General features: G+C 36.3%; 1 protein-coding gene across 1 annotated transcript in view; it reads left to right on the forward strand.

Moving 5' to 3' along the window:
* The window catches only part of LOC123314071 (inositol-trisphosphate 3-kinase homolog), a 35,100-nt gene that overhangs the window by 3,884 nt on the left and 8,477 nt on the right, over positions 1 to 22,739 (forward strand). The window contains exons 4-5 of the mRNA XM_044899184.1: positions 14,111 to 14,190; positions 17,019 to 17,873. Coding sequence (XP_044755119.1) covers positions 14,111 to 14,190; positions 17,019 to 17,873 — 935 coding nt within the window. The remainder of the gene's footprint in view (positions 1 to 14,110; positions 14,191 to 17,018; positions 17,874 to 22,739) is intronic.

Here is a 22,739-nt window from a genome sequence, read left to right on the forward strand (position 1 = left end):
CTAATTAGTCCAATATATATTCAACTATAATACCGAGTATAATACATACTTAGATATATAGGAGGTTTCAGATTAACTAACGTTATTATATCGGTGTGAAGTTAGCGGCCAGAGGTTTCGAAAATCAATGAAGTATGTTTTATTAAATTTAATATTATAGATATTTATTATTCATAATTAGTTGAAAAATAATAATAATAATAATTAATCAGTAGGTGATTAATCAAATATGCAGCAGAGATGCAGGATGTAATTCCGTGTGGTCCGAACACATTCATATGCACACGTTCTGAGATAGGGGGGTGTCAAAAATTGAAACTTTTACCGATAGCGACAGTGGACTACTATACAAGCGAAGCGACATGCGGGAGCTGTCAAAATGGCTGATGCTTATGCATTTCTTCTCCGTAGAAGGAAGCGAGCGGTCACCATCTTCCGCTGTGACAATCCTTAATGTGAATTTTTCCTGACTGATATCAATGACCTACATCCAACAGGCTTCATAATTTTGGAGGTCCCACCTTGTCTGTGAATTTCAAAAGGACTGGTATCGGAATTGTTGAGCCTCACACTAATAGGTCCATTCCCTTAGGAGAGGAATGTGTAAGCGTAACTTGTCTCCACGCTTGGGAATATTCGTTTGGCACTTGAAACAGATTATACGATTTTCACAAAATGAGTTTTAAACCTTCAAAAGTTCAAAACTCATTTTGTGAAAATCTTATAATCTGTTTCAAGTTCAATTATGGATTTTCATCAAGTATCGGACACATCAATTCAATATATTCGCAAAGGATACTACGATATGGTGTGATAGTCAAAAAACGCAGAAATTTATATCTGATGTCAAGGTCAACTTCTACCAAGTAGGTAGGAGATGCAGAGAAGCTCTGCGTGAGCTAAGCTTCAGTGACGCTTTCTGCGTTAGTTGGTGCCTGGAGCACGCGGAAGTTGCTGGAAATCTTAAGCCAGGTGCATGAGCTTAGTGGGGGGCTAGCTCAGCTTTTGTTGGTCCCATTTGTAGAGCTTCTAAGATAGGATAGGCTTGATAGTTACCGGTTTCTGCTCACCTGTTTAATGAACGTTTTCATAGAATGGAACTGATTCTCCCCTGTGCCTTTGCTGCGACGGCACTTATCAAAGTGCTTATTCTTTTCAATTTCATTCTTCATGGGAGAGAATATGGAGAGTAGAGAGAAGGAGAACGATCGCTGCTTTGAGACCACAGATTTTTTGTCCCCTAAAATATGTACCAATAGGGTAGTTCATGCTTTTGCCAACAGGCGCGCTGGCCATCACGAGAGTGCGAAATTTTGATTTAAACAAATTGTAGTTGGCTGAGTGAACTGTGTCCCTAGTGACAGATAATAGGAATATTATTATTTTCGATTTTTGAAGAGAGAACAACATATGACAATGGTGAAATGTTGAAGCGTGCGCTAGTGTAAGAGTGTTTTGGCATCGGAAAGAAAAGGAGAAGAGATCAAGAATCGACTCCGAATCAATTTGTGTGTCAAGAGCACTTTTGCGATGAAGATATCAAAAAGATGATGGGTTCATTATAAACGAAATCGAAATTGTCATCCCTCGTGAGAAGTTGACTCTTCTGAATAAAAATATCTGACCAATAAAACTATAATACATGGTTCAGAAGTAAATATTCTTGAAGAATTTTGTTGGCATAACATATGTAATATATGGTTTATATCGGTTCTCAGCTGAATATTGGCAACATAATCTACTCTAATACCTAAGTGATAAATCTGAGATTGCTACCTTTTGTTGTCTTGATGTTTACTACTCCTCACTACGGATTTATATAATTTTGAAGATAACGGTAAACCAACTAACATACCTGCTTTCAATAAAAAATGATAAACAAAAGTAGGTACAATTTTTTTGATCAATGATTTTTTTTTTATTTCATCGATTTCGATTTCGACGTATTTTATTGCATATAATTCATATTTAATATAGATTTGAAAAAAGGTATTCGAAAAATCATCAGAAAAACCACGATGACACATAACCTGTAATAAAATGAAGGCTGTTCATTTCAAATTGATGCTTGAATCCCCACCCCTTATCTATACACGCTGCAATCGCAGCGACACCTATCCTACGTTTCCCATTTTCGAGGACACATTTTTAGTACGTCGATCGTTCTCCTTCTCTCTACTCTCCATAGGAGAGAACAATAGGCTTTATGGCCTCCGCCAAAAATTGGCCTCACACAAGAAGAAACACAAAAATGTTTTCTACTGTTTCAGGTGATTTTTATTGTTGATACTATTCGGTTAAGAGGAGATTATACCACGGGGCTTTCTCGCCATCCGTATAAGGCGTAAAGGGGAAAAGTCTACCAGAATGTGGGGTGTTGCCAGAACACTTGAACGCCAAGAAGATTTTATGAATATTACAATAGTTTCCACTTTCGTCGAAGAGATGGCAGTACTTAACGAACGTCTTTTTTCAATTGCACCAGGATACGAATTGTAGCCAATGGCGAGACTTTTCGAGACATTTTTTTATGTAGAAATTCTTAAAAGGGATAATTCCACCTCGGAAAGTTAATAACATGAATAAATATGGAAATTTTTTGTTTCAGTTTGACGAATAAAAAAATTTTTGGTCTTCCGAGTTGACGAACTGATTGAATTGAATTATATTCATTTTCTCTTTCTGAACTGTACACTAAAACGGTGTAGATCCCTCTTAAGAGCATTTATCTAGTCATAATCTATGAACGGTACTAATTTTACGGCATATCAGACAAATTCTTTCTGCAGTATCTAAGACAAATGGCTTCATAGTATATGGTAGCAGAAATTTTCGGAATATCAGTTCATTCCTGGTATTGTTCAATTCATTAATTAAAAGTAAACTTGAGTATGCCAGCCTTATATGGATACCTATTTACCAATGTTGTACCTAGATATCAGCTGGAGGCTGTTCAGCGGAGGTTTTATGAATGTTGGATTTGAAAGAGGATGCTGAATATCCTCCATGCTGGATATCATCATGGAATAATGCTTGCTAAATTTGGGGGTCACAGGAGCGAATCAATATCTCAATACCAGAAGTGATTGTCCAGTATTGTTGGGGAAATTACTAATTCTTTTCGCGTGACTGGAGAGTAGGAATAAATATTTATTTGAAGACAGGAAGGACAAATCTGAGCTTGCAGTTGCCAATTCATGTAATACATATTCATTGATAGCAGATTTGTGTGATATGCTAAGCATTGATGTACTCAAATTATTGGCGAATTACCTTTATAACTGCACACATATTGTTGAATTGATTCCTATCTCCTGTTTGGTAAAACAATGTGTTTATATACAGTAAAAAACAGGGTGACCGGTGAACCTTGTACAATATTGAAACTGGTCAGAAACTAGGTCTCAGATCATGACGGTGAGAATATCAAAATTCCACCTAAGTAAAAATAGAACTGAAAACGGAATTACATACAGCGTGGTCCAACGAAAACTTAACACCCCGGTTTTCCGACTTTAAAATCAAAATGCGGAAAATCGCTTGACAATTTCTGATTCGAGGACTCCGCTTTTTTCATCCCTGTAATTTCAACCCCCTAACGGGTGTGAGCACAACTCCTTGATTTTGAATAGGGATAAGTAAACTAACTTTGAAGATCGTATTGAGTACTATGTGACCCTGAAATTTTGCTTTAAAATATCCATCGATAATGAAATAACAGCGAAAATAGTGAAATTAGCAATGTGGAATTAGGCCAAGCGCAAATAGAAACGCAGGTTAGTGAGGTGACGAAGCGTGAATTTCTGTAAAACAGAAAAGAACAAGATCGCGCAAATAAAGCGTTAGGGAGATCGGCCACCGAATGCGAAGTTGAGCGAAGCTGAGAGTTTTCAATGCTAAATAATGAGCTACGTCTATTTGCGCCTGGCCTTAATCTCGAGAATATTATTCATCCGACATATTTCAAAGGTACATAGTAATTATGTTGTTTATTTTTTTTACAAAAATGTAGACGGACCATGTTTTAGATTCACCTTAGTCTATATTGAATTTTTAAGATACAAGTATGTCAAAGTGACTGTAAATTTGTAGTAGAATTAAAATGGTGTATTTCGTAGAAAAAAAGTGGATAATATTATTTTTTAGACTCTGCGCGAGCAACAGCGGCTTTATTCAACGAACAACATCCTGGAAAAATACATACGCTGCTTATGTTGTGCAGCTGGTTTCCAAATTTGACGCTACTGATTCGGTCGGAATCAAAAAGAAGGAACATGAAAGAGACGAAGCGAAGGACGTGGCTGTCTTAGGTCATGTAGCAATGGATCTGACCTTTAGTTCCAGGAAATTGTCCGCCGATGTATCTTGTGTTTCAAGCACAACAATCATGAGAATCCTTAAACATCATAAATTCCATATTATAAGATACGATTGGTTCAGGAACTGAATGAGGACTGAAGTAACGGTAATCAAAACTACATGTTCGATATCTGTTTTTCGGACGAGTGTTCGTTGTTCAGTATGCGTTGTAAACCCGCATAACTGTCGGTATTGGTAATTTTTGGGTTTATACGACCCTGACTGCAACTTATTTCAATCAATCTAATTTTTTATTTTTGTCAACTGCTCAAAAAATAATACTTGATTTCAACATTCGAAGATTAATCTTCAACATTTTCTCCTCCCCGTGAAAAACCTATTTCTTTAACGATCTCTTAAACCTCAACCTAACAAAGCTCTCTCTTACTTCAACCTCCTTTTCTGGATACGTCTTATGTACTACTCAGGCCAATTGTTTCTTGGCAATTTGCTATCCATTAAAACTATTAAATAACTTTTCTTCAAATTTTGATTATGTTAAAACCATTTCGTGCGTTTTGTCAAGGTAGGTTTATTGGGAGGTATGTATTCCTTGACCCACCTCTTCTAAAGATGTTCGTTCAAATTTTCAGCTATGAGCCACAGTTATCTCACGTTCCATTTTGCTCCATCAAATAGTCCAGGTGGTTTCAAGATACTAGAACTCCCAATTAGAAAATGATGGGGACCTAAGCGTCGTGTTTCATCAATAGAAGAAGCCGTGCGTTAGTAAAAGTGTATTGATATGATGAACCCATAACGCAATTGACGCAACAAATGACCCTGTCTTACAAAGCGTGAGAGGTCAACATATTAAATGCTGCAAAATCCTTCAAATTATTTCTGAACATGGGTATGCACTTCAAGTTCATATCTCATTCATAGCCAAATAGGTATCGAAAACAAAACAAATGCAAAAGTAATTTTTTTTCTGAAAACATTTTCAAGTTGAGTTCTGAGCGATTCAATTGAATGAAGTTTCCATATAAAATCTGTAAACAACATGTGAATTATTTTTAAACTCGCTTGATGATATTATTGTGCAACGCTAGTGTACAGGGTATCCAAAATTGATTTTGGCTGTTTCTGGTCTAGACTAGATGGAGAAAAACGTTGAAAGAACTTGAGATCGAAAAGTCCATTAGTGAAATCCGTTTCCCAATATTCTCATTTGTCTTGAAAATATAACCAAATTTTGATATTTTGTCGATTTGAAAATTTTGCCTATCTGATCTATTTTCAAAATGGCTCAAAATGAAAAAAACTTTTTCACTGGAAATGCAACACTGTATTCCACTTTTTTTATGTCTCTTACTAAGATTCGAAAAAAATAAGGATGGTAACTTTTTTTCATCCCATGTTAAACAAAAATAATATCAAAAAATATATATATATGTATGTCGATATACTTCCTTACTCAAGGCGAAATCACCATTTTAGTGAAACTTCAATTTTTGATAGAATTCTATGAAACCATTGTTCATTTGTTACCTGAAAATTCAATGGAATCATTCAATTCATATTGCATAAAACCCATCAAAAGTTCTCAAATTGAGTAGAGCTATTCAATTCTACATCTTTTTCTAAGATAATTCACTGTATTCGACAGCATAACGCGGGAATTGTCTCTAATGGCGTTTCCGACTCTCTGCCCTAAATTAGCCCTATTTATGATTGGAGTCCTGAGAATTTTATTTTCAACATATCCTCATACGAAAAAATCTAAAGGATTGAGGTCTGGAGATCTTGCTGGCCAGGCAATAGGACCCATCCACTGTTTCCCGAATATACAATCCAATTTGAGAAATGAATGTATTTATGTAATTCCATATTGTTCTGATTATAAAAGTTGTCTATATCTGTTGCAATGCTTCTTTTTGGAAATAATCTATAGCAAAATATAAATCTCATTCACCTTTACTATTATAATGTATTGAAATATTCCATGTCCTCTTTATTCATTGTATAATGTATGAGAGACTCGACAGTGATTATTTCACTTATTTTTTATAGAAATCCCTCTAACTGCTAACTCTTAAACCGTTGATTTTTTACCTAAGGCATGGCACACTGTTATATCGAAGAAATCTCTATATCTACTCACATCATTTATCAATATAAATGAAGTGAGGGAAGAAATTTAGTTCAGAACCTTCTGTTCTAACCATATATCAGTGAAATTATTCATGAAATGTAATTGTTTTAATCATTGAATAGGAAATGGAGATGTAGTTATGCGATAAACCTCGGTCGTGGCTATTTGGACATGTTCCAATGAAGTTATTTCCTTCTTTTTAAGTGATACCCACACTCCACACTAACCCCAATAATTTGAACTAAGAATATTCAGGATGTTTCAATATTGAACGGACGGAAGGAAACTGAAAGAAAATTACCCCATAATCAGTATTTTATGTACCTCTCATTTCACAATCATATTGAATGTGAGCATCATATTGAATGTGTGTATTCGATGTCTCCCTGAAGACTAATAATCTTCATTCCAGAGAAATTCATTTTATGGAAAAAACGAGGGACAAAATGTTTTTAGTTCTTCACGATGATCAATATTCTACAGAGAAAAATGTGTATTCCCACAAAAAATCAACTTGCTCTTGAAAGATCAAGTATATACTCAAAAAAGAAACAAATGATATGATTAAAAAGGCCAAAAAAGATATTTCAATACACAACTAACAAAAACAGGACCAGACTTAAGGAAAATGTGGAAGTTACTGAATAATAGAATATAAATTTTGAACAACAACCAAATCGTTCAGACATCAACAAATTGAAAGTCGATGGGAAGGACGTGACAACAGATCATGAGATTGCATCTTCAATCAATGAATATTTTACAGAGTCTGCAACCCACCTTCACAAAAAGATACCAAAACTGAACAGCGATAGCAACCATGGTGTACCTAACAACAAATGCCTATACTTCAAAAAATTGATCGAATGAATGAATTGATATTCGCAATATCAATATGGTTTTCAGGAAGCAAGCTCTACCTTGGGTGCTACAGCAGATTTGATAGAGGATATTATAGAGAAAACGGACAATGGTCATTTTGTTGCCGCAGTGGTCGTTGACTTGAGGAAGGCATTTGACACTGTAGATCACGAGATACTTATGACGAAATTGTGTGATGTGGGTATACATGGTTCAGCTTGGAGACTTCTCAAATCATTCTTGGATGAAAGACTACAATATGCGTTAGTAAACAAAACAAAAAGCTCTCTGAAAAATGTTCGATGTGGCATACTGCAGGGTTCAGTTTTGGGACCACTGCTCTATTTGTTGTATGTAGAAAATCTTGTAGAGGTAAAATTGTGTGCTAGGTACTATATGTTTGCAGACAATAGAATTCTGGTGTTCCACGGAAAGAAATTATTTGATCTACAAAATGAAATTAACAGCAATTTGGAAGCACTTTACTAACGAACCAAAACCAAGTGAAGAAACGGAAATCAACCTCGATATAAAAATAAATGGAAAAATTATCAGCAAAGTAACATACTACACATATCTTGGACTGGTCATAGATGAAGACTTGAACTGGGGAAAATATATTGACATGATCTTTAATACATACAGTTCTTTAATGAACTGTATGAAACGCACAAGTAACTTACTTAGCATGTAGAACAAACTCATATTATATAATGCACATATTAATAGCGTTCTAATATACCTCATATCAATTTGGGGAAACACTTCACAGTTTAACATTAACCGGCTTTAGAGGTTAAAAAACAGAGCTATTAAAAATATATTCAATATGAGACAACTACACCATCATTATATGAAAGCTTCCCAATCCTTCCAATAAAAAAAACTGACGAAAACTGGACTCTGTACTTTGGTATATAAGATAAACATCAATCTTTTAAAAAGTAATATTACCTTTGAGAATTCATCACACAACTATCCCACAAGGCACAGAGACAAGTTTAGCTTAGATAAAACTGTTCGATCAAACTACGGCAGAAGAAGACATAGCTATTCAGGAGCTCATCTCTATAATGAACTCCCAAAGGCAATAAGACTTCCCTACATCAATTCAAGAAAAAACTAAGGACATAATATATTGAATTATCCGTATAAGCCATTATATAGCAAAAATTTAAAGTGATGAAAAATCATCCAGGAAAAAATCAAACAGTTCAATACTGACTGTTTTGCGCAATACTTGTTATGAATGAGTTTATTTTTTCAATCAATTATAACGGCCGTCGGCGTCGGTAGAATTTTCGACAGCCATTGAACTCTAAAAGAACTGGAACGGCATCTCGATGCAGGCAAACTGAGGAAGACTGAAAGGGAAGATGTAGAGCAATCTATCTCTCCCTGCGCTCTGTCAATTGGTTTATAACGATGTAAACAAATACAACCAGGGGCGTTCAAGCAAAGAGTTGGTTACACTTTGGTTCAAGTGAGACGACTGCTGCGTCCGACGTCTGATGCGGTTATTCGATTGGTTGCCGAACCATTAGAAAGAGGTGGGTTGCTCTACATCTTCAGTCTCAGTTGGACACACCTTTCGTCGTATTTCGGTACCTAAGAGGCCCTTCTAGTTCATTTAGAGTTCAATGTCGACAGCACAGAGAAATCCAAGATCTCAGCTGGAATTAATTCACTTATTACTGCAAACAATACGCCTCCACCCCTGTGACCTTCAAATTGCAATCAGTATCAGTATGAAATACCGAGTAAATCTCGAGAAAAGCTCCAACAATATTCTTCTTCTTCTTTTCATGGATAGCTTCCATGAGGTTTCGGAAAACTGCAATCTCATATCATTCGATTTGCAGGTCCGTATCACATAAATTTGGACAGTTCTTAAAAGTTCGCGAAATCACCCTGTGCAATGAATTTCATGATTTTCTCGATATCTGCTCAAACTGTAAGATTCATTTATTCAATTCGCCAAATAATATTGCATGGCACCATCCAGGTTGCATAGGTTACGATAGGCCTCACCACCTCTGCTCAAAATCGGGGGTGTTATGATTTTGTAAAAAGAGTAGTGGTATGTATTACCAGAGTTGGAGATGGTATTGTGAAAAAATTTATTGTATATCGCTCACAATCATAAAATGAATAATTAAAGAGGGACATTATTCAACTCAAAACAGATAATCCAAAGTAGTTCAAATGGGAAGTCACTTGAGGTCCTACTTAGATTTGGGGAAAGTTCGATAAATTCAAAATTAACACAACGTTTACAGTGATAAAGCAATCAATGATAATTGATTGCGAAAGCCTTTTTATTCCATCAGAAAAACAGAAGCTTAGAATAATGAATTTTAATGAGAAGGCAGAGTTGTGATAATGAGATAGGCTAAGAGGTGACAACGAAATTGTCTGGTCATCAATGAGAGATCAATAGATTAAATGTGAGACGAGCAATAATTATAATTCAAATATGAGAAAAACAAGAATATGATAATTAATATAAGAGTAACAAGAATATTATAATTGATATAAATAACATTGGTCTTGAAGAGTGCAAAAATTCATCAATGAATACAACATTTACAGAGACGGATTGCTCACAAGTAAGAACGATTAGAACGTCCATCAGAAAAATAGAAGATATAATTGATAAATTATGAGAGGTACAAAACGAGAGTACTAATGAGGGAAACCACTAATCGTTGGTTTCAAGAAGAGCTTAAAAATTAACATGCATATCGAGCACGATGAATGAATATGAGAATATATCAATGAGTAGATCATACCAACTGAGAGTGTAGACGATTGTCAGCGTAAAACTTCCAGGGTGGAACCAACTTCCAGGACGAGAGACTGTCAACCAGTATCATGGCTTACCACTGACCGTTGAACCATATTTGAGAACTTCACATCGTGTTCTGAAGGAAAACTACTAATTCAAGGGTCCACCCTGGAGAAAATGGGGATTTATTCATCTGGAACTCGACAACAGAAATTAATTATAGGTGAAAGAGAGGTTACCATCAAAGCTGACTCAGAAATGAAATAAACTGATTCAAATAAAAGAGATGGTCATGAGAAAACAATAAATCAGTATTCATTATCAATGAGAAAGACTGGGAAGATTCTATTCTCGTGTTACATTCCCATTTCCATGTGAGAAAATCTAGAGAATTCTGAAAATCTATGTGAATTATAAGATACATAAAATATTCAAGAGAAGGCATTTAATCGAGTTGTCTCGTGTGACCATATCAATTGAGCAGTCGTAGTAAGATTATAAATCTGTTCGAAGATTCTGAAATAATCTTGCACGTGGACTAATTTCATCAGAATGAAAAGGACATGAAAATGGTTAAATTAATAACTTTGAGGAGACTGCGAGTGTAGTGTTCCGCTTCGGAAATCACTCAGAGTGGGGCTGCTGCTTCCGTCAATTAGCGCACCGCAGATGTTTCACTCAATTTTTAACAATCTCATAATACAGCCAGTGCGTTATGTGTGGGTTGAAACCCCATCTCTTACAAAGTACTGTCTGAGTAGAGCAAAAAATCGTATAAGCCTTATTCGATTGGGTCTCAATGTGATTGTTCCATAGTAGTTTGCGGTCCAGTATGCCGACAATATATGGGATGTGCTCGAATAGAACGTTCTCTGTTCTCTGGTAATAAAATTATATCCTCTTGCTTCAATTATTGGGCGCTGTTAGTTTGAATTCCAAATTCTATGGATACCCCGTGCATATTCACTTAATCGTCAAATATTTACCATTAGCCTGTTTCGCCTTGCTTCAATATTTTAGAGTGGCTGTCATGTCTTGGTGTTTTATCTGAAGTATAAAACTCCTGAACAAAATCTTCACAGATCCGAGTTATTCACATCAGCCTTAAATTTACCAAGGCGATGAAAGATCATGTCATTGGCACTTCAATTAGGATTGTTTTTTATGGTACTAATTATGGCAATAATTTTCTTTTCATCTTCTGATTCTCTTTCGTCCTTGGAATGATATATTATAATAAGTCATTTTGGATACTCCTGACATTATGGTACTGATGCAACTGCATTGGAATTTCCCAATAGAGCGTTTTGCGTGTTTGGTACCTACCAAGGTGGTCAGGGGATGTGTAGTTGACTTTTTCTTCCTGAAACCGAAATGGCAGGTGAGTACAGTGGAACCCCGATTATCCGGTTCCGGTTTATCCGGGTGGCGGATTTTCCGTCCGACATTTTATATTGATCAACCGTGCTTGGATTATCCGTGGCAGGCGGTTATATCAGGGGGTTTACGCAACGCTGAACCAACCGCGCAGGGCTACTATTCTCGAGCATTCGCAATATATGCGATCGTACGCATCGAAAAACGTTGTAATGTTTTTAACAGCAAATAACAGAGTTTTCCAGAGTGTCACCAAAGCATTGTGTTTAGCCCATATGAAAGCACACAATACTTTGGTGAAACTCTAGAAAACTCTGCTGCTATTTGCTGTTAAAAACATTCACAATGTTTTTCGATGCGCACGATCGCATATATTGCGAACGCTCGAGAATAGCAGCCCAGTTCGTTTTGGTTCTGCCCCATCAATATTTGAGTACATATACGTGTTTATTCTCGCATTTCTCGTCCACTGCCGACCAACTAAACCAGCACAATACAGCGTACCGGTGCTATTGAAATACGTAAACGCAATGTCAACTATAGTCCGGTACGTGGAGGTTTTTTGAATGCAAAAAAGGAGTGATGTTGTCAAGCTCACGGTCTCAATGAAAAATCCAAGTTTTCGACCTAGAGGCGCAAGCGCTCAAACCGTCAACTTGAATTTTAGGTAAAAAATTTGATTTTTTGATAATAACTGAAAAACGATGGCTTTCATAACAAAAGATGTTCCATACAAAGTTGAAAAGGACAAAATTTTCTACATTTTTCGTTCAGAATATTTTTTTTAGCAAACATATGTTAGGAGTTAGAGCTCCGTGAAGTAGCACTATTTTGAAAAAAATGCGGAAACCTAATTTTGGTTGAGTTTTATTTTCTTAGATACAAAGATAGATAGATATTTATTGATATTTTACATAATACAATGTTTACACAAGTCAGTTGTGAGAAGAAGCAAGATAACTTAAACACAGACATAATAAAATTATATGGTTCCAAGTCAACCAATAACCTCTTTATTACACATTTTACACATTTAAAATCTTTGTGTGTGAACACCCCACGCAAGACGAGAATCCACATGCAAACCAAGAAACTTAACCGAGCTTGTCTCTATATTTCTTAGGCTGAAATATACTTTTTTAGTCTTATCATGGATCATGCTCAATACATTCAGCGAGAACCACTACAAAGCTCTCGTAGCAGCCAATACCTACCAGGGAAAAAAACGATAAAAGCGATATATTGGCCTATATAGCAACCAACATCACCAACAACGCCTCCCTTAAAAATAGTAATTGTCTTGGATACCTTCATAAAATCAGAAAACACACCCTCATTAACAGCTATTGATCAACGAAGTCAGTGGCCCCTATGCTCTCGCTACCGGCATATCCGTTGAGTTTTAGGGCAACCTATTACTATAAAATTGAAGTAGAGTCTCTTTCAAAGTGATTAAAATGATTTCAATATGATTTGCATGTGTTTAACTAATTATTTTCAGCCAAATATCAAAATATAATTTTTTTTTTCTAACAGCGCAACTTCACGGAGATATAACTCCTATGAGCGCTAAAAAAAAAATTTTCAACGAAAAATGTAGGAAATTTTGTTCTCTTTAACTTTGTATGGAACATCTTTCGTCGTGAAAGCCAATGTTTTCGAGTAATTATCAAAAAACCAAATTTTTTTACCTAAAATCCAAAATGGCGGCTCGAGCGCATACGCCTCGAGATCGAAAACTTGGATTTTCAATTAGGGTCTCAAGCCTAACAATATACCAAAAAATCCCTACTACCCCACCATTTGCATTCAAACACCCCTTTTCGTTCTCCACGTACTGGATTACTATTGAACATAAAATGAAAATTGTAAAACAGTAAGAGAAATTTTGAGGAGTAAAAGTTGCGAATCCCAAAAACAAACCAAAATTAGTGATTTTTTAAGTCATATACAACTAGAAGTTGTATTTTTTTCATTATTTAGATATGTATACATAAATTTATAAACTTTTATTTTTCTACATATACTATTATTGTGATTTACCAAATCCATTTTAGAAAGATTGATTTATTCTCGTCAACAATATTTTCTGTGAAAACATATTTGGAAGAGGATCCTATATAGTATGTGTATATGTCCTGATTACAAAGGGTGATTTTTTTTTCTTTTTTTCATTCTTCGAATACTTCAATTTTGTATTGTAAAAGGCATGTCCGTATGATTGAATAAATAAATAAATCAATTGTTGCAAATATCAAAAACAAAATTGTTCGATTATCGATCCCGGCGGGCCTGGATAATCGGGGTTCTACTGTATTATATTCGTAATTATTCCATCTTGGTCCTTATTATTTTCCCGAGAAGAATCTTGTTTTTCATAATGAAAAGAACACTCACCTATGTGTGTGGATCTCTATTTCAAATTGCTTTACTATCTGCCACAAAATGCCACCCACATCAAGAGCACTATTCTTGGTTATAATAGTCACTATCTTCTATTTCGATTTATTTTTTTGCTAAAACAACAGATTTCCGAGATATTCCGATAAAAAAAGAGTGAATACCGAATTTGTTATCTTTACGTATCTCCTTGAATCTATAGAAGTTATCATGAATGTTTTTTGTTGCAGTTCTCTTCTTTGAAAATACTGACTATTGTACCTATTGGAAAAACATCCTCTTGAGGCTCAGATTAATCTTATTACAGAGGGTATGTATGGGAATTATATACATACATATGATGAAGGATAGTAAGCATATGAAAACCTACTGGTTGGCCCTAATGTTTAAATACAATACATTATTTTTATATATTTCATGCTTAAGGCGAAATTCGAATTTCGGATGATTCTAATTGTCACATTGATTGTGATTCTAATTGTGCACCATTCGATGGTGCACCGAAAAACAAATTCTGCAGTTTTTAAAATACACAGTTCATTGAATATATATCTTACAAGTCATTGGGATAAGTGTGCATAACAACATTTTCATGTCTTATTTCATGATTGAAACAATTATATACAGGTTCATTCTTTTTTAAGCTCATCCGAAAGCATAAGGAGAACTGTGTATGTCGAGAACCTCTTATGATATTTTCAAGATGAAAACTGTCTTTGAATAATATTTTTACGACTTTACCCAGAAATCATTGGCGTATACTGAAAAATGTTCTAAGCTTTCATTTTCGAGTTAAACTCAAACTTATGGTTTTTTAATGGGACACCCCACCAATGAATTGCATTTTTCATGGTACTTGGTACTTGGTACCTAAAAACAGTTTTGAATTTCATACTTCGAAGTCGATGCATGGTAATAATACTCGTAGAGACGATCTTCCATCTCTTCACATCGCTTGACACTTTTCGAAAAAAGTCCATATTATACATGGTGTTCTCTAATTGAATGTCAATATTTATGGGGGTGATTTTTGGGCACATTTTAAGAAAAAAACTTCATATGAACATATGTCCTAAACGTATTATCTTTTGAGATACAGGGTGGTAAAGTTTTCTAAAATGGATCATTTATTATCAATATCTACAATACCACTTCAAATATTTCAATGAAATTTGTCATACATGTATACTATGAATCAAGAGGCATTTTTCAATGTATCACTTTTTTCTTAATTTCTACCAGTGGCGTTCGTACGTAATTTGACCTACCTATTTTGGCAGACATTGATGGTACGCCACAGATTTTTAATGAAATGAAAATAATTTTTGAAATTCCCAATCATTCATTACCAAAATTGATCACTTGACTTTTTTCAATCCGATTCACGGTTTCCGCTTAAAAGAATAAAAACCGTTTCTCTGCATAATCATAACAATATCCTCAATACATACATATGACAATATCATCATGCAGAGACATACGTAAATTTTATTTTTTAGGTGTCGGACTAAAACATTTCAAGAGATCAAATTTGCTCATATGTAGTTGAATACAGTCAGTGGCGTGCCACAGAATGTCTAAATAATACCACCCTGTATCTCAAAAGGTAAGACGTTTAGGACATATGTTCATATAAAGTTTTCTTCTTAAAATGGGCCCAAAAATCACCCCCATAAATATTGACATTCAATTAGGAAAAATTCTGTATAGATAGGTATTAAGCTCGGTATTAAGTTTTATAACAGACTCGATAAGCAGTTGGAAATTGTCAGGTTGAAATAACTATTCAAGCTGAAATTGAAGCAATTTCTGATAAATCTTGAACCCTACAATATCGAAGAATGTATGATAGGTAAATTCAATTAGAAAAGAATGTATTTTTATTTCAGTTTTTAGTGAGAAATTAGGTTGCTGATGTGAGGTCATTTCATTTTATGTTACTTTTGCTGTTGTAAAATCTAATTCAGTCTGAAATAAAGAAGAATTGAATTGAACTTTAAATCGTTATTTTTCCAACACGCAAATGCCTGCGCGAAAGAAATAGCACGGGTTTTCCCGAACTGGAAAACTGACTGAAATGCGTGCGGAAAAAGGGTTGAGCGCTAACGGTTGTAACAAAAATGATGATGGCAGGAAAACTTCTAATGTTTGCGGTTATAGGTACGTTATACCTCAATACCTGAAGTAGAGCTGTCAACTTCCTTTTTTCAATTGTTATGCCCAATCTTGGAACATAAATTACAAGGAAAGAAGGAATAAGCATTGCAGTGCTAGGAATGTATTTAGTACACATTTTATACTTCTCTGTCTAAGCAGTCTAGCGCGACACTAAGACAGTGGTGTAGCACGGATATATTTATTATATAGGTACCTATCTTTTTTCTTTGGAAATTGATATGAAAACAATGTTAAAGTAAATGTGATCAACCCACACAGAATAGTTATTTGTGCAGTCAGTTGGGAAAAAGTATTATTTTTCGTAAAATACCTCGAATTAACTTTATTAGGATCACCCCCCCACCGTAACGATCTGTGCAGCCGATAGGTGAAACGATGGATAGATAGGTTCATTGTTCAAAGTATATATACTTTGAACCGATTCGGAACTGTCCCATATAAGTGCGAACCAAAACAAAGCTAATTATAGGCTCCCTCGTCTTCGTAATTTCAAAATAACCCTACTCATGGTTAATCCCAAACCTAACTTTTCTCACTGATGAGTGATTGATGTCGAAAAGTAATGTGCCTTGAAAGCATCTCTATTGATTTTATAATTCCTCAGGAATTGAATTTACTTTAAATCCCTGAGCTGCTTTAGTCCCTCAAATGGGGGCTTAAAATTAAGTTTTTATTCCCGGAAGTGCATAAAATTAATTATGAAACTGGCCGTTAAGGTTGTTGTAATTTAATTTATCTTCGATAAGTATTACAGAAAAAATCCACATAGATGGTAGTTATATCGTAAGAGAATTGGCTAATGCAAAAGAAGGATATTTCAATGAAACTATAGGGATGAATCATCATTCGATTGAACTTTAGTAATTTCCTAATGAAAATGTAGCGCCACAAATTTTTTAAATATCATAAAAAAATTATACCATTCATTCAAAAGATCCTCAGAATATGGTTTATTTCCAGAACGCCCTCAACTTGAGTGTACCTGCCATTGATGTGCTTCTCAAAAGTCGAAGCGCGAACTGGTTCCAGTTGAGTGGACATCCTGATACCTTAACACCAGCCGGTCATGGGACAGTTTGGAAGAAACGGGCTGATCCTAACGATGAAACTGAAAGAATTGTTTATGAAGAACTATCAAAAAACCCACTATTAGCTAGTATCATACCAAAATATTACCGGGAAGTAGATTTTCGGGGCGAAAAATACATAGAACTTCAAGACTTGCTACATGGTTTTGAAGATCCATTCGTCATTGATATCAAAATGGGCACAAGAACTTTTCTAGAGTCTGAAGTTAAAAATACGAAGGCTCGTCCTGACTTATATCAAAAAATGATAGCAATAGATCCAAATGCACCAACAGAAGAAGAGCATTTACAGAAAGCGGTCACAAAACTGCGTTATATGCAATTCAGAGAACAACAATCATCATCATCTAGTCTTGGATTTAGAATCGAAGCTATAAAATGTCCTGGTTCTCCTCCAGTAACTGACCTGAAAAAGGTGAAATCGATAGATGAGATTCAAGAAACCTTGAAGCTTTTCTTGAGGGGAAAAGATGGTGTGAAACTGAGACTAATACAGAAATTGTGTAAAACTAGGAATATTATAGACGAATCTGAATTTTTCAAAACGCGAGAAGTTATAGGTAGTAGTCTATTCATTATTTATGATGACAATCGAGAAGGAGTTTGGTTGATAGACTTTGCCAAAACACATAAGGTGCCGGATGGTTTATTAGTGGATCACAAAAGTGCTTGGAGTCAAGGAAATCACGAAGAAGGATTACTTTTTGGGATGAATAAATTAATCTGTGTAAGTATTCAAAATCATTAACCTGATGATTTTTCAAAACTCTCTATTCAGATTAGCGCCTAAGAGTTTTTTTTCTCGAAGAAGGTAGAGCATTTGTTTATATTTCTTTATGAGAAACTAACATATTAGCCTCTCAAAATACGTATATTGTTGTTATGCCCGATAGCTCAGTATAGTTGAGGAGCCGAAGATGCTAAATCGGGATTTACTGGAGCGTCGTGGAGACCTAGTGGATTTTGAAGATTAGATAGAAGAAAAAAAAGGTTTTATGATGTATGCACTTTCAGCCGTGGGGAAAGCGTCTGCAGGTTCTCAAAGATGTAAAAAAAATCGTCAGGTGTACATACCCGATAGTGTCAGATTAAGATACTGTATATGCCCTACGTGTCTCTGATGATAAATTCATGTTGATCAACTTTTATGATGAGTGCGAAAACAATTTGAATCCCAGGAGAGAAGACAATTGAAAAAAATCTGATTTTTTCGAACTTTATGGCCAACTTTTACTGTTTCTGCAAGCTGAAAATGTCAGATTATATTTTTTCCGTTATTCTTGAATTATTAGCTTCAAATAAAAAAAAAAGCCACCGCGCTCGAGAATGTTTTTTTTTGCAAGTTTGGCACCATCCCACACATTTTCTTCACGCTTAAATTGTCAGATTAGGAGAATGTACACTTTTCAACATGTAATTAACCACATATATCTTAATTTGACACACTTGACAATGATCTTTTTTTTACTATTCTGACAGGCTGTCCTAGACAATTGCTCCTATATACAGGTCTAATTTTCGGTAGAAGTGCTCTACAGGGTCCAAGGTAGATCTCCCCGAATCCCGAATTTCCCTCTTGGGCTCCCCTACTAGTTGTTTAGTGAGAAAAGCGCCCTCTATTTATTTCGGTTTCTAAGCTGGAGCGAAAGCAAAATATACAGAGTGAGGGGTGAGTCTTTGACTCGTACAAATATTCTAACAGTAGATTCTTGAGGTCAAATGAACATTTTTCACTGCCATTTTTTCCGATTCGGCCCTGATAAAAAGATTTTCAGTTTTCATAATGAGCTGTGCCACACCTGGAAAAACAAAATAACTTTCTGAATGACTATTTTATTTGAACCGGGATCGTTGTGGTTCGATTAGCCTTTCGGGAACTGCGACCATGAAGATATTTTGTTCTCTCTCTCCCTCTCTCTCTCTTTTCTGAATAACCAGCTAAATCTGTGATACGTACTACACTTCGAATATTTTTTATTTCATTATATGTCATTATGAAAATATGAGAGAAAATATTAATGTAATGTAATGTAATGGCTAGTTCAATTCAGATTGTAACACTTGTTAATATTCATATCGGCGGGTGGTATGCATCTGAATTCATCCTTATTATTGTATTCATTGCCTTTAGTCGTGCTACAAGCTACTTTCTCGCCTGAATTTGCCAATAAAACTCGTTTTTAGTCTTTCAAAGTTTATTGACGACTTTTCCTAAAATAACTATTTTTCCAAAAAACAAGGTAACAAAGATCAAATAAAAATATTAACCCTCTAATGCCCAAGTTTTTTTTTTCTTTTTTAAAATTATTTCCGTATAGTTTCAAATTAGCTTATGTAATCTACATCTTTTTTTCGCAAATGGTTAACTGATTTACATTAACACCAGTATACTCACAAAATGAACCTATACTGAAGGCGGACATGGGCAGAATACCCACTTATATGCAACCAGTCTCAAGGCGGACTTGGGTATTAGAGGATTAAATGTGACATGTGACCTCCTTACGGACGAATTCGTCTGTAAGGTTTCAACATCCTCCACCCGCTAGAGTAACTAGTTTTCTCCTAGCTCTACTCGACAAATTTTCGTAACTGGACGTCGGTATTCAGCAGTTGAAGTTTTAACATCCACCACACTAACTTTCCCATACGGTCCTGGATAAACTGCAATTACTCGTCCTAACCTCCAGGCATACCTTGGCAGATTGTTGTCTATGAGTATTACAACGTCGTCAATTCTAATCGGGACCTGATTCTTAGTCCATTTATTTATTTTCGATAATGTAGGCAAATATTCCCGCAGCCAACGTTTTCAGAAGCTATCAAGTAACATCTGAGATTTTTTCCATTCTCGTCGGAGGCAACTGGAATCTGGGTTTAGGCCTATTAGTGAACCATCTCCACATAATGATCCGAGAAGGAAGTGATTCGGGGTTAGGGCTTCAAGGTCAGCTGGATCACTTGATACCCGAGTGAGCGGTCTAGAATTAAGTATATGTTCAGCCTCGGCGAAGAAAGTCTGCAAAGTCTCCTCTCTAAAAGACTGGTCATGTAAAGCCTTTGAAATAACTTTTTTCACGAGTCCAATCAACCTTTCCCATGTACCGGGGCTCCTGGTGCATGCTTCTTGGTCGGTGAATTTTGCAGTCTCTAATAAATACCACTAAAAAACTAAATCTTCCACGTCTTCCAATGTTAAACGGATTAGTTCATCTCTACGGCATGTCCCGAAAATACCAAATATTTAAAATATTAATAATAGGATGATCACGCCTAAACAGGGAGGCAATGAATACAATAGTTTTGTTCGTAGAGTGGTTCACAACGGTTGTGAACTGTACAGAGCAAGCGCAATTCCATTTTAGGGTAGCGAAAATCCATTTGCGCTTGCTCTGTACAGTTCACAACCGTTTTACGAACAAGCCTATTAATACACTTGTTGATATTCATATCGGCGGGTGGTATGCATCTGAATTTATCCTTATTATTGTATTCATTGCCTCCCTGTTTAGGCGTGATCATTCTATTATTATTGTACCGCTGGCATCATTTCCGCCGTGATCTGAACGTGTTCCCAGACTTCTCAATTCGTCAGACGTCTGTTGTTCGCAAAGCGAATCGGCGTATTGAAGAAGAGAAAATATGGGACATATGCTATTGTCTTCGTCTTGGTTTCTATCTGGAGGGGATTGAATCGGACAGCGTTTCATATTGGGTGGCGCTCTGGGTAAATGTATAGTACCCAGTAGCACGTGCCAATATTGAATAAAGTTCCATCAATTCCAAACCTTCTCCATCGGAGAAAAATGCTATGTTGCTCTGATGAGGTCAAATGAGACCGAAACCTGCCTTGACGATGGCAAATTGGCTAGTTCAATTCAGATCGTAACACTTGTTGATATTCATATCGGCGGGTGGTATGCATCTGAATTCATCCTTATTATTAAAATTATTATATTATTATTAACCACTTCTCATCAGGAGCTTCAATAATGAATTTGGTAACTTGGTCTACACTCAATACTTTAGATTTTGTTGGATTGTTTTTGTTCATTCATTCATTCATTCATTGCTGTATCCCGTTACCGAGAATAAATCTACAAAAAGAATCGAAAACAAAACTTATAATTTCTTAGGGCTACTTGCGACTGAAGAGACCCAACCGTGACCTACAGATCCTTCCACACTGGGCATGGATAGTCACCAACCAGATCTGGCCGCCGCTGTCAGAGGAGTTCAAACTGCAATGATGTTCACAAACGTTGCAGGAGAGCGTAGAGTTATACGTTCTTAGCGGCCAGGTCGTTTCTAATGGCGAAACTTACGCCATGTTGTCTGATTTCGCCTTCCGTAAAGCCCTTCCAGAAAAAGTATACGCTTGTTCTACCAAGCTACCTTCGTTCGAAGAACGTGTCTCGCTTAAGGCAACTATTGCAATGGATGTTCGTTGCAGTTCCTTATCCATTAGGGCAGTACGCCTCTCTGGTCGGTCGGCCTTGGGGTTGTCTAGCAAGGTTCCGACGTTCCATGCTACAAAATCTATGTGATTTTCATTGGTTGTTGTAGGATGATTCACTCGCTTAGGCAGCCTCCCCCGGAGATCCGAATGGGAGGGTATTTTACCTCCAGATAAAAATTTTGTCCTGTTCGACTGATCCATCTTTCTGTAGGAGCTGCGTTAGAAGGTGTTTTGAAGCTGCACTGGTAACGCTGTCAGTGCAACTTTGGTTGCGGTTTCGGGTTTCGACTAGATTATCTTGTGGCACAGGTATCCTGAGACGACAAGGTCTAAGACGTTACTTAAGCAACGCAGAGAGCCATTTCCTGCTCAAGCCAATGTTTAGGCTAGGTAATTGTGGGAAGAGTTATACCGCTCATGTTCAGTCGCCAGAGCCTCGTTCATAAGAACAGCTTCTTTACGGAAGCGAAAGCTGGACGTCCTACAGGCGACAGCTTGAACAAACTCAACAACGTCATCTATGGACAGATAATACACATCAGATGGTTCCACAAAGTTTCGAATGCAGAAGTCTTGCAACGCACGAGTTGTACAACAATTGAGACTCAAGTAACGAGGGCCCGACTCAGATGGAGCGGCCACATTCTGAGAATGCAAGGCACAAGACTCCCCAAAATAGCTCTGTATGGCGAATTGGCAGAGGGAGCCCGGAAACCAGGAGGCCAGTATAAGCGGTTTAAGGATACACTACATCAATCCTTAAAATCAATTAATGCCAATCATAACTGGGAACAACTAGCGTTAGACAGGTCACAGTGGAGATCTATGGTGCACAGTTTTTTGATGGAGACTCGAGAAGAATTCAGCGGCGGCCAGATCTGGTTGGTGACTATCCATGCCCGGAGTGTGGAAGGATCTGTAGGTCACGGTTGGGTCTCTTCAGTCACAGGAGGGCACACAGTCGCAATTAGCCCCAAGAAATTATAAACGTATGAACAGGGTGCACCGCGAGTAGGTGAGGTTGACATTTGAGGGGATAGGCTATAAAACGCATCCTTCCCCTTACACCCATTGTTCGAGTGCAATAGTTTTTGGAAATTTACTAACGTCCACATTTTCTCTAACTCTAACTGT

This window comes from Coccinella septempunctata, chromosome 5 (assembly GCF_907165205.1).
Source record: "Coccinella septempunctata chromosome 5, icCocSept1.1, whole genome shotgun sequence".
NCBI lineage: Eukaryota > Metazoa > Arthropoda > Insecta > Coleoptera > Coccinellidae > Coccinella > Coccinella septempunctata.